The sequence below is a fragment of the Anguilla rostrata genome, chromosome 3, assembly GCF_018555375.3.
Source record: "Anguilla rostrata isolate EN2019 chromosome 3, ASM1855537v3, whole genome shotgun sequence".
Taxonomy (NCBI): domain Eukaryota; kingdom Metazoa; phylum Chordata; class Actinopteri; order Anguilliformes; family Anguillidae; genus Anguilla; species Anguilla rostrata.
The window spans coordinates 19533003-19549424 of record NC_057935.1 but is presented as its reverse complement, the minus strand read 5'-3'; the positions used below and the strand labels follow the sequence as shown (position 1 = coordinate 19549424).

The 16422-nt window shown below is 45.7% G+C and overlaps 1 protein-coding gene across 5 annotated transcripts in view; it reads left to right on the top strand.

Moving 5' to 3' along the window:
- The window catches only part of LOC135250411 (low-density lipoprotein receptor-related protein 1B-like), a 398366-nt gene that overhangs the window by 289728 nt on the left and 92216 nt on the right, over positions 1 to 16422 (top strand). For all 5 annotated transcript variants that reach the window (XR_010328923.1, XM_064326657.1, XM_064326656.1 and 2 more), the window contains 10 exons: positions 259 to 387; positions 1989 to 2108; positions 4583 to 4696; positions 4911 to 5060; positions 6320 to 6445; positions 10635 to 10754; positions 12818 to 12946; positions 13505 to 13627; positions 15043 to 15183; positions 15831 to 16018. Coding sequence is in view for 4 of the 5 variants with exons in the window: in XM_064326657.1 (XP_064182727.1) it covers positions 259 to 387; positions 1989 to 2108; positions 4583 to 4696; positions 4911 to 5060; positions 6320 to 6445; positions 10635 to 10754; positions 12818 to 12946; positions 13505 to 13627; positions 15043 to 15183; positions 15831 to 16018 (1340 nt within the window). In the remaining variant the exon portion in view is untranslated. The remainder of the gene's footprint in view (positions 1 to 258; positions 388 to 1988; positions 2109 to 4582; positions 4697 to 4910; positions 5061 to 6319; positions 6446 to 10634; positions 10755 to 12817; positions 12947 to 13504; positions 13628 to 15042; positions 15184 to 15830; positions 16019 to 16422) is intronic.

The window sequence follows — 16422 nt, the reverse complement described above, 5'->3', positions numbered from 1 at the left end:
GCTGATGCTATGGAGGACAAGGTAAACATAGGCAGAGTAGATTTATTTTACTGTTCGCAGACATCCCCAGAAGAACCAGGGTTTTTGCTACCCTAAGCAGAAAACACACCATCTACTGTACACAGACAGGACTGCTGGCAGAGGTAATTTCAGAGAAATGAGAGCCTCTGTTTCTTAGACAGCCGGGGGCGAGACAGCCAGCCTGGAGCTTCTTGTAAAGCCAGCGTAATACTCACTAATCTATTTTTCATTTTGCAGCCGAGAACTCGTCCTGCAACATTCACACCGAGTTCGAATGCGGGAACGGCGAGTGCATCGACTATCAGTTAACGTGCGACGGGATAGCTCATTGCAAGGACAAGTCGGATGAGAAAATGCAATATTGCGGTAAGAAATCAATCCCCGGCCCGCAACTGCGCGCTGCTCGGTCAGCGGCAAGCAAAACAAAACAAAACGAAAAAAAAAATAGATATAGAGAGAGAGGCAGAGACATGCGAGAGAGAAAATGCAATAAAGCGAGGGAGAGAGAACATGCTGTGGAGCAAGAGTGAGCGAGCAAGTGAGAGAAAGCAATAGAGTGAGAGAATGAATGAGTGAGAGAGAGAGTGAATGAGTGAGCGGAAATGTAATAGCGTGAGAGATCTGTTGGAGCAGTACTGTCAGACCTGGGCCCTGACAGTGAACATGAATAAGAAAAAAAGCTAAATCTCAGGCAAATAAGTTCCACTTTACTTCATGCGCCAGTATCCTTGAAAATGTCACTAATAATAGTTACCTGGGTTTGATTATCAGTGCGTCGGGGGGGGGGGTTTGACCTGGCAGTGTATGTATTGAAGGAGAAGGCACGCAAGGCTTTTTACACCATATAGAGGAGGCTCTGCGATTTACTCACCCATTAAAATTTGGATTAAAATATTTTAAATTGTAATTAAGCCAATTGCTCTTTATGGTAATGGAGTGTGGGGTCCCATTAGAAACCAGACTTACAACAAATAGGGAAAATACCCCACAGAATCCCTGCATGTGTAATTTCAAACTTTCCAAAAATGACAAATAAAAACCCCAATCAATGCATTCAGGGCACTATTAGACTTTCATTCATTCATTATCAGTGTACAAAAGTGGGAATTAAAATTCTGCGCACATTTAAAACAATGTAATCCTAATTCACTCCACCATAAAACCCTGCTACACGTAGAAAAGAGTCCCAACTGCCAACTAATCCTGAAGCTCACTGAACAGACCGACACTGGCATCAGTTAGTTTCAGGACAACACCTCAATAACACCACTAATTAGAGTGAATCAAATTAACAATCACCTTAGAATTGGCAGAATATCTAGTCACCATTAAAAAAAAAAAAAAACAGAGGGAGATCCTTTCCAAATATTGTGTATTTTCACTAGCCTATGAGTACAGGCTGTGCGATCAGTGCACAGGCGAAGAGATGGAGGCAGAGATTAATTTTGTCATATTGTACATATTCTTTTTATCCATTTTTAATATATCACAATCAAGAAAGGGAGGTATTTTTAAAAAATATAAACTTCAAAAAGTGACAACAAAAAAAATGAAGCAATATTAGGAGAAGGCCCCACAGCCCCACAGACAGCAGGACATGGAGCCACAAGATGTGGGATATTTTTTCTGATATGTGAATGTTATTTTTTAATGTATGTTGCATACATACATAGAACATGTTGTACGTGTGGTTTCCATGTTTGTGTATTATAGACACAGAAACATTATGTTTGTGCCCTGCCAATAAAGCAAATTGAAAATTGAGAGAGAGGGAGAGAGAGAAAGTGTGTGTGTGAGAGCAAGAGAGACAGCCCCCTGGAGTCCTGGACTAATGAAATGAACTTTTTTAGCAGCTCACTTACTGGACTCCGAAAAGGGGGCTAATGAAGTACCATAATAGAAATGTGTCCCCTCTCTGCGTCTGGGTCAATGGGCAATATTTTGTTTAACTGTCTTCCTGCTTGCAGATGACAGGAACTGCAGGAAGGGCTTCAAGCACTGCTACAACCAGCGCTGCGTGGCCAACAGCCGCTTCTGCGACGGCGTGGACGACTGCGGAGACAACTCGGACGAAGCATACTGCAACAGTGAGTGTCATGCTGTGTCTGACTTCTGTTCGGGCACCACGTCAGCCAGCTATCTAACTGGCCCTGAACCAAGCCTGCCTACTCAGTGCAACCCACCTGTCCACTCACTACATCCCACCTGCCCACTCAGTGTTACCCACCTGCCCACTCACTACAACCCACCTGCCCACTCACTACAACCCTCCTGCCCACATACTACAACCCACCTGCCCACATACTACAACCCTCCTGCCCACTCACTACAACCCACCTGCCCACATACTACAACCCTCCTGCCCACTCACTACAACCCACCTGCCCGCTTTTCTACAACCCACCTGCCAACATACTACAACCCTCCTGCCCACATACTACAACCCTCCTGCCCACATACTACAACCCACCTGCCCGCTTACAACAACCCACCTGCCCACTCACTACAACCCACCTGCCCACTCACTACAACCCACCTGCCCACTCACTACAACCCACCTGCCCACTCACTACAACCCTCCTGCCCACTCACTGCAACCCACCTGCCCACTCACTACAACCCTCCTGCCCACTCACTACAACCCTCCTGCCCACTCACTGCAACCCACCTGCCCACTCACTACAACCCTCCTGCCCACTCACTGCCCACTTAAATTTAACTTCGTATTAACCACTTATGTGAACCCCTGCCCATAATCCAATGTTACAGCAGTGGGGTCTGAGTTCTACAGGAGCTGTTGTGTGAAAAATAAGGGGTTTGAGATCTCATCTGTACTTAAGTGGGCTATGAAGAGAGTCAAGTCCTCTTTCAAGTCCACTTACTGCATGAACAATTCATTTGCAGCTGGTTCACTTTTTGGTTCACGTTAAAGACATAATTTTCATTAAGCAACCAAATGTAACGTGTGAGACAGAGAATTGGTGATGTAGAGCAATTCAGTACAAATAACTGACAACAGATCATGTGAAAATTTAATAATGGCCTTGCTTTTTTGGGGGGCAGCAATAAGAGAAGTCTAATTATTGTAAAAGTGCAGCTGGACTGCAAGTGGCCAAAGTCTGCTATTTTCTCCAGTCAGCAGGGTCCCGCGCTCAAGAAAGCGCAAACCGTTTCCTGATCCAACGGCGGCCATTCCGGGGTGCCGTCGGTTAATTGCGTAGCGCCGTTAGCTTTCCGGCCTCCTTTCGGGGGGCGGGCGCGGCCCAAATTACCCCCTTCTCCACGCCGCTCCGTTCGTCGATAGGGTCAATTGTGTAATGGCGCGTGTTTCTCTTCCGCGCGCCTGTGCTGCGCAACCTTTTTGTTTTTCCCCCGCGAAGGAATAAATCACGAACGCGACGGGCTCGCATTAATCACTCTCCCCCCTGGAACTCGGAGGAGCTCGCCCCTCCGGCTGACGTCAGCGGACGGGACGCCGGTCGCCGGATCCTTCCTTCGTCGCGCCGTGCCGTGCCGCGGGGGCCGATCGCGGGGCGCGCGCCGAGCACCCCGCGGGGGAGGATTAAGACCGGAATAATCGCCGGGGCGGAAACGGCGGCGGTCTAATGAGTTTCCCGGCGCCATTAACAACTGCAGGAAAGAGCTTTGACCTTTGAGGTTGATGCGCGCTTGCTTAGAAACACCTCAGACTCATATGAGCAGATTAAGTGTCGCAAAATACTAATATTCCTTGCTGCTAATGATCGCTCATTAGGCGAGAGCCCCGCAGAAGCAGGTAGATATGTTGTAGCCATTACAACACCTGCTACCAGTGTGCCCCATTGAAGAGGATGGAGAGAATGTGCGTAAGCGTTGAGTTGAATGCATTTAAGCCTGGTTTAGCCAGGCTGTCACCTCTCTCCACTTCATTTACATCTGAACCGAGTCACAAACGGTGTCTAACATTCAGCTCTGCCGCGTATCGTAGCTTTTGCTGTTTGGCTCGGCAAACCACAGATCAGGTTTGTCCTAACAATGGCTTTGATTAATAATGCGTTTGAGTTTTACCGCCTTATTGTCGTCTTTCTGGTCTTTCGCAGTTCCCTCGCCGTAGCACTATTTCAAACGGTTCCCCTTAAATGTTTAACATGAGAAGAGGTTTAAGAGAGCTTAATGTGCATTTAAACCGCAGGAATTGCTCGAGCCTCGGTAGGTGATGACAACATTCCCCGATCATTAACACAAAAACTTTATTCTTTTCCCCTGAGGGTGGGTTAAAAGTCAGGCTTTAAGAATTCCACAGGGAAGAATCTGCCCGTGTGCACAAATTGCCATTAAAGTGCAAGTTTTCTTAACTGGTATTTCAACGATCTTCTCCCATCGATTGCCATTAGCGGCTGAATGTATGCATTTAAATGGAAAGATTAGGACTCATGATGGTGCAATCAGGCGCCCAGCTCCCCTCTTCCTTCTCTTTCCAGCTGTTGGTCCTCGTGCGGCAATGCTTAAAGTTAATTGTCACTTGAAGGTAATGTTAATTCGTAATTGCCTCTAATGGGCGTCTTCCCCCTCCCCCCCGCAGACTCGACTTGCGCGTCCTCCGAATGGCGGTGCCAGGACGGGGCCTGCATCCCCAGCGCCGCCTGGTGCAATCAGCTCGTCGACTGCGCCGACGCCTCGGACGAAAAAAGCTGCAGTAAGTGACGGGCCCGCCCAGGCGTCGCCGAGACGACAGCCGCCGGCGGCGCTTTCCCGCCTGTGAAGGGAGGCCTCGCGTTTTTCACCCCTCCCGTGCGCACCCGCCGCGACTCTCTCTCTTCCTTTTTTTTTTCTTTTTTTTTTACCCCCTCCATCCGGTGCCACGCGGATGTCGTTAAATCCGAGATTGTGGCTGTCTTTTCCCCCGCCAGATAACACGGACTGCGTAGATTACTACCAGCTGGGGGTGAAGGAGCGGGGTTTCGTCAGCTGCAACAGCACCTCTCTCTGCGTCCTGCCGTCCTGGATCTGCGACGGGGCCAACGACTGCGGGGATTACGCCGACGAGGCGCACTGCACGGGTGATTATTCTTCTCTCCGTCTCTCTTTCTTCCCGTTAAAATCGCCGTGTAAGACAGTCTACCTCTGGGCCTGCTGGGCTGCAGTTATGGGGGTTTTCTTTTCTTTTTTTCTGAAGAAGATGCGTTTGAGGATTTAAATTCCGATCGAGTCGATGGCTCCGTTTAAGACTTGGCCGGAAGTGAACGTCGATGATGTTGTGGATCTTTAGCTAGTGATGTTGTGGGGTCTGAAACGCACAGCCGCCCTTTTGATTCGGTAGTGTTGAACCTCACCTCCATTACTCTCATCCGCCATCCTTGATAATAGTCGGTGACTTCTGACTGAGTTGGCCCTTTATGACCTACTACTGAAATATTAACTACTATGGATGCTTTATACAGGGCCAACAAATAATGCACTGGACCCACAAGTACACGCACATGTGCTCACACACACACACACACGCGCGCGCACACACACACATGCACACACAACACACATAGTTGCGTGTGTGTATGTGTGAGAGCACATGTATTGTGCAATAAAGAAAGCAACAGCAGCCTAAATCAGTCCTCTACATATCTAGCAGTTTGCATGGATGTGTCAAATCTTAGTTAAGTTCATTGTAAGCACATAAATAAGGATAATGACATTTTAGTGGCTTGGACATGATGCATGTTACAAAAATGAATTTCCTCAACAAGCTAAGATGTAAACGTTAAGACAAATTGGGCTGCTTCCTTGCCAAAGAGTGGAGGATGATGGGATTGCTAGTGCATTTGTAATCCGCCTGTCCTGTGCCAGATCAATGCTGTTTAGCCTGAAGGGCTGTGTTGATATAGATCCATTTAGATGCAAAAGAGTAACGGCCATCTTTGATCATTAAAGTGATACAAAGACAACCTCTGATCTCTCTCTCTCCCCCTTTCTCTCTCCCTTTCTCTCTCTCTCTCACACACACTCTCACACACACACACACAAACACATTTCTGTCTAGTGCATTTAACAGACTTCTCTGAATCTCAGCATTCATCTTATCGATCTTGATGTCTTTCATGTGTGACTTGCGCTTCCGTGGCGAGGAGCCGCCAGCCCCCATGGGGGGGGGGACGCGTAGTCGAGTGAGGATGAGCCTCCTGGGTAACGGGCAGCCAGTAAGAGGGGGAGGTGAGGGCCAGCTCCGCTCTCATTAACGTCACTCTCCTGTTCTCCCCGTACCTCCCGTCCCCCCCTCCTCCTCCTCCTCCTCCTCCTCCTCCTCTCTGGCGGCCGGCCTCAGCGGTTTCCCCCGGGAACGGGTGCGAGGACGGCCACTTCGCCTGCCCCGGCGGAAACTGCATCTCCAGCGTGTGGCTGTGCGACGGGCAGAAGGACTGCGAGGACGGAGCGGACGAATTCCAGTGCGGTACGCCCCCGTCCGTCACTTCTGCTCCTTCCTTTTGTGCAGCTTCTACCGTTTTTTTCCCCCACCCCAGCCGGGCTGTGTATGATTCCCCAAGGCATTTTTTTAAAATATTAAAAATGTTTTTCTTTTTCCTTTTTATATATGTATTTATTTTATTTGTCTGAGCCTGGAACGCTTGAGTTCCCCTTGCTGAGTAAGAGCCGGGAATGAACAGTAATGCCTGTCAGCATTAAAGACAACTGTGCATTTGCAACAATCTTAATCTCTGCCAGATTTAGCAGAACACTCTCCTGGAAGATTCACAGGGTACAGTCTAGGTATACATAAAGTGGGTTTTTGATTTTGTATATATGTTTTATTTTTTTGTTCGCCTTTTCAGGCTGGTATTTGAGAATCAATTCAGACACGCAACGCCGCACACTCCCCAGTCTGTCAAGTCTGCCACTTTACTTTTCAAGGTTAAACAGACTGGAGCTCTGCAGGTGAATTTTTTGGAAGGCAGGATTTTTGCATTTAAATGACACATTCACAGCGGGATCAGCCTAATCACATGTGTCTTTTATGGAGCCGAGGGGCTGGAGGAAGATGGCATGTCTACAATGTTTTGCCACTGAATGGATCATTACATTAGGAGAAAGTGTTCATTGCAATCACACAATCACAGAAATTATCCACTTGTTCAGTGCCCTGTTTTTGGATTTTAGTTTATATCAAAATCTCAGGGCCATTCATTAGCCAAGTCATGGTCCTCTGGGTAAGAGTCTATTTTGGGTGTCTAATCAATGGAGTTTTTGCCTGTGATTATTATGTAGATGAATATTGCAATCATATGTGTTGCAATTAAAATTGTCATTGTTGCTTGAAATGATACAGCTGCCATTCCCTTGTTGTTGAAGTCTGAAGTTTGAAGGTTTAATCCCTAATTCAGACTATGCCAAATTCTTGGTTTGATGATCTACAATGAAGAGAAAAAATGTCCGTAAAGGCTCAGTGATGGACAGGTATTCATCACAGATGAGTCACGATGAGCCTTGTTTTGCGAGAGCTGTTTCTAATTTATTTTTTAACGTATGGAAGAGGACAACGCTAAATACTGCACTGAAACGGAATAGCTGGGTGAAATAAATGCAATTCCTGAAATGCAAAATCTGAAAAAAAACGAATGTGAGCACTGAAATGCAATAGTTGAATACAATACAATACATGCAAGCAAATTGAATGTAACAGGTGGAAAAGATAACAGGTGTCAGGAACCTGCATACCTATACGTATACAGCAGTAGGAGACAGGTGAGGCATAGCTAAACAGAACTCAGAACAGTGAGTCTGTTTGTAGGACTCCATCAGGGGAGAATCATTGCAACCCCATGTGAATGTTGTATTATCGTGAGTTATACTATTGTGGTGCATTACGCACATTATGTATTATTTTAACAAAAATTTAGTGCTTTATTGCTGTTGCACGTACATTCGCTGGTTTGGGAATGTTATTATCCAGGTCTGGCACTGTTGTTCACATAACTTTGGTGAATGCACTTACGGTATATTTGCCTCCATTGTAAATCACTCTGCATAAGAGTGCCTGCTAAATGAATGTAATTTAATGTAATGCAAGCAATGAACGGGAGAATACCAAGTTCTGATTGGCTAAATTTGTTAAATCGAGTAACATCCACAATTGTCATGCACAAAAAAAGGTGCTTGAACACTGCCCTAATTGATTTCATCATTACAATTATGCAGTGTCATAATTGAAAGCATTATACTGTAATTATGCAGTAATGACTTGGTAATAAAAGTTTTTGTTGGTCTTATCACGGTTTTGTCTGTGAGAATTTACTGAAAAAGTCTGACATATTCAAATGCATAATATGTATCTACCTCTGCTCAGCCTTGCAAACCTTACTGCAGCAATGAAGACTAAGCACATTTCCTAGCCCTTACCTTGATCCTTGTTAAAAAATTGAGAAAATGTCAAGGAAAAGTGTACTTTTATTTCAATTCGGGGGAAAGAAATAAATAAAATGTGTGTAATAAGTCATGCTGCTTGCATCCTGTAGCATATGGAAATTAGAATTTATTGTTAAAATAAAGATGATCTCTTTTCAAAACCAGGAGGCACTTTTTACCTTTTCAAAAAAAAAAAAAAAAAAAAAAAAAAAAACAAAAGAATCGGCTATCCACTATTGGAACACATTTTAAAGCACACAGGCAACAGAGTGGGATGGCATTCATCTTCGCTGACTGGCAAGGTATGAGCCTCTCTGTGGGTTCAGAAGGCTGGCATTTTAATGGAAGAACAAGTTGAAGAGATCTTGCCAAATCTGGAATGCATCCGTTACACATGAAGAGTTCCGCTCTGCCGTGTCATGTCATCGGGACAGAAACGTGGTCCGTAGATCTTGCTTACAAACCTTATAGCAAACGTGATGACGACTATGGGACAACAACAATTCAGTGTGGGTTTTGTAAAAGTGACTTCATAAGGAAACATGGCGCGCAGATATAAATTGTGATATTTTCCCAGAGCTGTGTTAATAATGAATAATTAATGATGGCATGAGCAAGACTCCTCTGCTCTTGTGAATATGCCACAATGGTGTGAGAGTTTATGAATATGGCCTTTTGAAATTTGTTCTAATAGAATGCTTTTACCATTTCAAGCAGGATCATCCAATTACTTTTGATCTTCAGAAAGCCATCTTTTTATCCCCCTCGCCTTGAAAGGCCAAAATTGTATGGAGATTCCCACACCTGAAACTTAATTATCATATTTAAAAAAACGCTCTTGTTATTGAGAAATAACTGCCGATGAATATAAATTGTTAGGGGATTTGGTATGGAAATGTCATGTTCTCTGTGGTATCCTAAAGAAAATGTCAGAACTGATTATGAGATATAACTGTCAACTGTAAGCACGTGAAATCTGAATGGCTTTTCCCATAGACATAATACAGAGAACTCAGTGAGTCCAGTTCTGGTGAAACCAATGTACAGCCATCGGATTTGAAATTAGGCTCAGCTATATAATGACTGTGATATTTACTTCTTGGAAAACCATCTTTCCAATGATGAACATTATTTTTAAGAGGAAAATTCACGCTGTCCGTGCGCATCGGTCGACAAAAGCATTTATCCTAATAGGGTCAGCAGACGTCCATTACTGATATTCGTTTTGAATGAGTATTCTCAGAATAGAAACAAATTATGGCCTCTGAAAATCCAAGGTAATGCCAGTGCGTCATCGTCAGAAATACCGTCATTACAAAATGAAGGCACAGCTGAGATATGAGCATCTGCTTCTGCAATGTCGTCATTCCTCTGTGTTTCAATGGGTGATGGAAAAAAGCACGAATAACCGAAACTGAACATCATTGAGGGTGTTAGTTATGGAAAGAACACAATGTGCAGTGTCTCCTGGGTGACCCCATTAAAATCTGACACAGGTGGTATTCTCTGAGAGTATTAGGATCCAAGAAGTGGGAAGCTGGTAATCCAAAATGTATATAAAATGTGATCTGTGAAAATGACCTTGAGGTGCTCTCTTCCTTGTTTATTGATTTGGTTGTGGGGGGTGGGGGAGGGGGGGTAATTTTATCTCAAGATTATTTATTATTCTTGTTCTGCTCTTCATTCAGTAGAACCTGCAAGAAAGGTGCATTTGAAATGATGAGTGTGTAGTGGGTGAATATTCTGTGTGCAAACAGCTCTGCAGCTTTGATTATTTCCATAGTGACAGTCTTTGTGTACCAAGCGCTGCGTGTTAAAAACGAAAGCTATTGATTCATGCAAATGCAAGCAATAGCATTTGAACTGTAATAACAGTATGTGCAATAACTTTCTGGTCTTTGTATGTTCAGTGATGATCTGGGAACATTGCTCATCATCTTGAGTCCAATTGATCTTCTCTCTAACTGTAGCACTCCTGTTATAGTGGAATATCAGACAACTGAAAGATTTATTTCCTCGTATTTCCTTAAGAGGACAATAAAGACACACACACACGCGCGCTCGCACACGCAGAGACACACACACACACACAGTGTGGCCGCTTTAGAGCCCAGGATTCCTGTCCTGTTAATGAAGATGGACTGTCCTTAAATGGGGGAAATAACGTTTGCCTTTGGATGGTTTGTCCTTGGGCTGCTTTTTGTTGGCCGTGGCTCATGCGTTTTCTCTCTTCCATGCAGACTCTTCCTGCTTATGGAACCAGTTTGCCTGCTCCAAGAACAAGTGCATCGCCAAGCAGTGGCTGTGCGACGGGGAGGACGACTGCGGTGACGGCGTGGACGAAAGCGAGGAGATTTGCGGTGAGCATTTCCTCTCGCTTTAAAACAAAAATAAAATAATAACTTCTGCTTTTCCCCCTTTCTTCAGAGTTCGGCATGCTAAATTGTAGTTTTTTTCAGTAGTCATTGCTCAAACCTCACAGACGGGAGCAATCACCCCTGAAGCTTGGTGTCAGCCGCTGCTTTGTCGGAGGAAGACGTTTCATGCGCGGCTCAACAGGCGAGCCGCTAGCGCTCGATTGACCAGTGGGGGTCGCTGATGCGTTATGCAGCACTGGCATCCCGATTGACGGTACCATCTCCCCTGGGGGACCCCTGAGACAGTTGTGCGTCGTCCTGTGGAGCTGCTGGCCACAGTCAGCGCCAGCACAGTCCGGGTTCGATACCGTCCACGCATTGGAACAGTTCCCTAATAGGTACCAGAGCATAGGGCCTATTAACGCATCGGAACAGTGCCTTAATCGACACCAGAGCATAGGGCCAATCCATGTACTGGAACAGTGCTCTAATAGATACCAGAGCGTAGGGCCCGACAGTGCCTCAATACTGTAGATTCCAGAGCATAGGGCCCATCCACGTATTGAAACAGTGCCTTAACGGAATGATCCATCCAGCAGCTCCAGCTCCACTCTGACTTCTTGAGGGATGTTACTACCCTGTAGCCCTTAAAAAAAATAAATAAATAAATTTAAAAAAAATCAGCAACAATTTTCTGAATGTCTGTGAAATAAATAGATGCATGATGGGGCTGTGTTTATGGCACTCTGCTTCTTCACTGGTGCAATCAAATTGAGGGGTTGTCAGAATTTGTTTGTTTGTTTTTTTCCAACCCGCATTAAAGCTTGATGTCGGACTTGCAGATGAAGACGACAAATTTTTTTCAGAAAAATGCGCCCAAGCATTTCAGAGAGCTGAGAGCTGAGATTCAGTGCCAGTTCCCACGGTGGTTCTGTTTCTCCAGTGAAAAAAAAGTACATATTTGCTGGAGGCTTTTGGCTTAAGTTTGTTTGATTGATACTAATGGTGTAAAGGACGCCGTTCCAAGCTGTAATACATCTCAGTCCGTTAGCGCCCGGGAGGGGTTCCGATAGCTGCTCTCGGTTCTATAGTCTTGTCTATCAGGCTTTAGCCCGATCTACCGCATTTGTTAATGGAATCTTTTGTAAAGTTTTAAATGGAAATTTCAGGAGGCAGAAAGAACTGCTTAATTGAAGGGAACGGAGAGGATTTGAATGATCCCGCAAACACCCACACGCAATCTGTGCGCCTCCAATCATGTCATCCTGTCAGTCCAGGAAAGTTATTATCCATCGTGCATTTATAGTACTTTTCCAGCCTTCAAACTGTCTCTTCCATCATCTGTGTTTTCAGGCCTCGCAAAGGGGACAAAGTGAATATGTGCTTCCTATGAAAAGCCCTGTTATACATGGGAACTTGCATGTTTATGCTCATCCAGTTTAACCCGCCATCCCCTTTAAATTAAAGGGAATGGCAGGAATGCCAATGTGATATCTGTACTTCAATGCCATGTGGAATCGCAATGATTTTCTCACACAGTGATAAAAAAAAGAACTGAAAGTGGGGAAAAATGTATAGAGATTAATGGTTGTATCTGAGAATCTCTTGTGTTTGTGCCCTGGCCTTATTAAGCTTTGAGGTCAGCAATCAAGAGGACCTTGCCACTGCATTTCAAGAGCGGTTTATCGGTCATCTTGACCGCAGATCAATTTTCAACATCAATCGTGGGTAGTGAAATGCAGGTTCCCGGAGTGCCGCTCTGTTAAAGATGCCTTTTGAATAAAGAGCACTGATGTTGACGGGCTGTAGGAGAAGCTTCCTAAATTTCAATCACAGCAACAGAATTATTTTTCAAGGCAAGTGTCGGAAAATTTTATGAAACGCATCGCGGAAATCTAAATGAAAGCCCTGTCAGTAATTTTCAGTTGCTCAATTGTTGATTTTTTTATATTTCTATTATAGTCCACTCTCATGTATCACTGTGAATATTGAGGGCAGGGTTAATGTGCTCAACCTTCGAGAACACGGAGGTCGCTAACGCGCTGCTACGATTGCCCCGCCGCTAGGTTCGGTGACCTGCGCCTCGGGGTTGTTCACCTGTCCCGGGTCCTACGCCTGCGTGCCCAAGCGCTGGCTCTGCGACGGGGAGAGGGACTGTCCCGACGGCAGCGATGAGCTCGCCGCGGCCGGCTGCGGTAACGCTCGCCACCCGCTTCATTTTAAATCATCTATTAATGGGCAATTACAGCAGTTCAGCAAACACACTGCATGCTACAAATTTGACAAATCATTGTGCTAATTAATGACTTAAAATATGTGAAGGAAGTGTTTTTTTGTTTTGTTTGTTTTTTTTTAACGTGCATGAGAGTGCGCGTGTGCATGTGTTATGCGTACGTGTGTGTCTGTGGGTCCTGTGTGTCTATTTTGAAGGTCCTGTGTGTGTGCATGTGTACATACTGTGTGTGTGTGTGTGCGTGCGTGCGTGCGTGAGTGTATGTTTGTGTATGTGATGATCTCCATCATGTGGTCCTGTACGAACTCCTTGCTAATGGCCCTGCTTTGTACTTGTTTGGCACTGACCCATTATGGTCCTTTAAAGGTCAAATGTGATCCTGAAAATGGAGACAGTTATCCATCAAACACTGAGTCAGTGTACTTTGTATAGCACAGTAGATGCCCTTTAAGTTAGCATTTTCACTGCTATGCAACTGCTGTACGGTGGGAGTGTTCTTGACACATTGTCTGACCCGCAGCACCCAACAACACATGCGACGAAAATGCTTTCCTGTGTCACAACAAGGCCTGCGTCCCCAAGCGCTTCGTGTGCGACCACGACGACGACTGCGGCGACGGATCCGACGAGTCTCCCGAATGTGGCAAGTGTCCCCGGGCTCGCGCCTCACCTCCACCCCCCCCCACCCCCGCTCTGATTATCCTGCCTTTTCTTGCCCTGTGATGTCGGGGACGCAGGTGCCGGAGCGCTAATGAAAGAGATGCGCTGTGACATGTTTGCGTTACGGCGCGTGGCCGCGGCTCCGCGGGAGTTCCGCGGCTTCGCGGGAGTCCCGCGGCTCGGCTGCTGCGAGAGGATCCGCATTTCGGGTTCTCTCCGCGCTGCGCGACACTTCAGCTTTTCTCCCTTTAGCTCGTGGGCATACATAAAAAAAGGGGAATGGGTTGTCTCGTTCCGCTGGGGAGTACCGATTGTCGGAGCAGTCTGACGCTTCCAGCGCTGTCGGTGCGGCTGAGCGCTGTCTTTAATTTTATCGAACCTGAAAGTGAAAGACGCCAGTTGCCGGCTTAGCTTTTCTCCGAGCCGTAAATCTCAGCAAACGTACCTCGGCTTACCTCTCATTCAGGCGCGCAGGAAATATATATACGAAAAGCTGTGACTCTTTGCGTTCCCCCGCTCTGCTTTCTCACTTGCTTGTTTAGGTACGGATTTGAGGCGGTCTGTCAAGGCTTTTGTCGCGACTGAAGTTCAGTGTGCGGAGTTCTCGTCTTTCTGAGCAGTTTACAGAGGGAGGACAATAAGGAACTTCACGCCAGCTGTCCTTTTGACAGCTGTTTTTTTCAGAATTCTCTGCATTGTTTCTGAATGAAAATGGCACTTGGAATTGCGTAGCTTGTTGTCCGTTAGTACAGCCAAGTGGTCCTTGAAGCAGCTCAGGTTAAGCGCTTGGATCGGGGGAACACCAGCAGGGGTTCAATATGCAGTACCTGGATACAAGCCCAGTAACATAATCACTCTTCCAAGAAATGTATACTGCTTTGTGCAAGCTGGGTACAAGAACACCACGTTTGACCAGAATCATCGCCAAGTTCCAATTGGAAAGCAGATTTGAATGTAAAAATCAGGGCAAGCGACGAATCGTTATTTATACATTTTTGTGGCATAGAATGATAAGGAATACAAAGCATAACACTTATATTTCATCCTAAGGCTGTGGTCGGCTGTGGATATACGATTCAGTTCAATTTTATTTGTATAGAGCTTTTTACAGGGATGCTGTCACAAAGATGCTTTACAGGAACATGAAATAGGAATATTGGGAAAGACAAAATCTGAAACCTCCAAAAAACCATCATGGGATAGAAAACTCCCCAGTATGGGAAGAAAAAGCTTTCAAACGGTGGTGAGAGAAACTCCCCCGTGAGAAGTTCGAGAGGAACCCGGACGTAGTGGGGGAGCCCATCCTCCGCTGGCTGGCTCGGTGTAGAAACTCTTTCTTGTCAGCGGGTTTCGGTTTGTTATATTTTAACCGCGTCTTGTTCTGTTGCGCTGTTGCAGTGTACCGCTCCTGCGGTCTGACCGAGTTTCGCTGCGCAGACGGGAGGTGTCTGCTCAGTGCGCAGTGGGAGTGCGACGGACACCCCGACTGTCCGGACCGCTCCGACGAGCTTCCGCTCAATCCCAAGTGCTCTGCTGCAGGTGAGATCTTGTATCTCCGTGACAACAACAGCAGTGATGTAAGCAAGTGGAGATATTCTTCTCTGAGAACCTGGTAGAAAGACCTCCTGTACCAGGGGTGTTCGATCTTATCTGAAAAGGGTCAGTATGGGTGCAGGTTTTTGTTTTAGCCCAGGATTACGACACCTGATTTAACTAATGAACTAATCATGGTCATCGATCCAGGCTTTGATGAGTCGAATCAGTGCCGGCCAAAGTGAAAAACCGCCATCCACACCCGCCCTTTTCAGACAAGACTCCAGTCCTTCTTGTCTTACAGACAACAGGCTTCGAGAATAGCACAGAGTCAAAGGAAAAAAAAAATAGCTTTCTAAACCCTGTGAAATGAGATCAAAAAGGATTTGGCTCAAAAAGAACACAAACTGTAGCAACTTTAGGGATTATCGCATGGACAAACTAGCCTACATTTGAGAATTACAGCCTCATATTAATAATTAACGAGAAAAAATTGCCTACAGGTGTTGCACTTTCCAGTTGGTTAATTCTTGTAAGGACCAGCTGTGTCCGATTCTCCTCTCAACTCGTGTGCGACAGTGCCGTTGTCTCGCGGTCACGGATGAACCCTGTTGCCCCCAACCCCTCCGCCCCCCCTTCCTTTCTGTTTGTAGAAAGCTTATGCAACGGCTCGTTCTTCATGTGCGCCAACGGACGCTGCATCCCCCTCGGCAGCCTCTGCGACAAGAAGGACGACTGCGGGGACCGCTCGGACGAGCACAACTGCAACGTGAACGAGTGTTTGAACCGCAGGGTGAGCGGTTGCACTCAAGAGTGCCAGGACCTTCCCGTCGGATATAAGGTTAGAGCCAATGCCTTCCATTCTTTAAAAAAAAAAAAAATATATATATATATATATATACACACACACACTCAAAAGTGCCTTTTCCTTGACAAAAAAAAAATAAAAGAGAAAAAAAAAATCGATCCATCATCTGACTGTTCCCGGGCTGAAAACCTGTGCTATATGTACCAGAATTTGGAGACAGTTATAAGAAAAATATATAAACTATATAAAGCACTGCAGAATCATGATCACAACAGCAGTCACGCTGCAAAAAATGTGATTTAGACCAGTTCTTGTGGAGCTTTCTCAGTGGTGATTCTATGGCCAAGACGCCGGGCTTCAAAAACATTCCATGGGCCAGTTATTTATTGATGTTTAGAGAGATGACTAGGTGCATTTAACTGACCGTGTAATGCAAT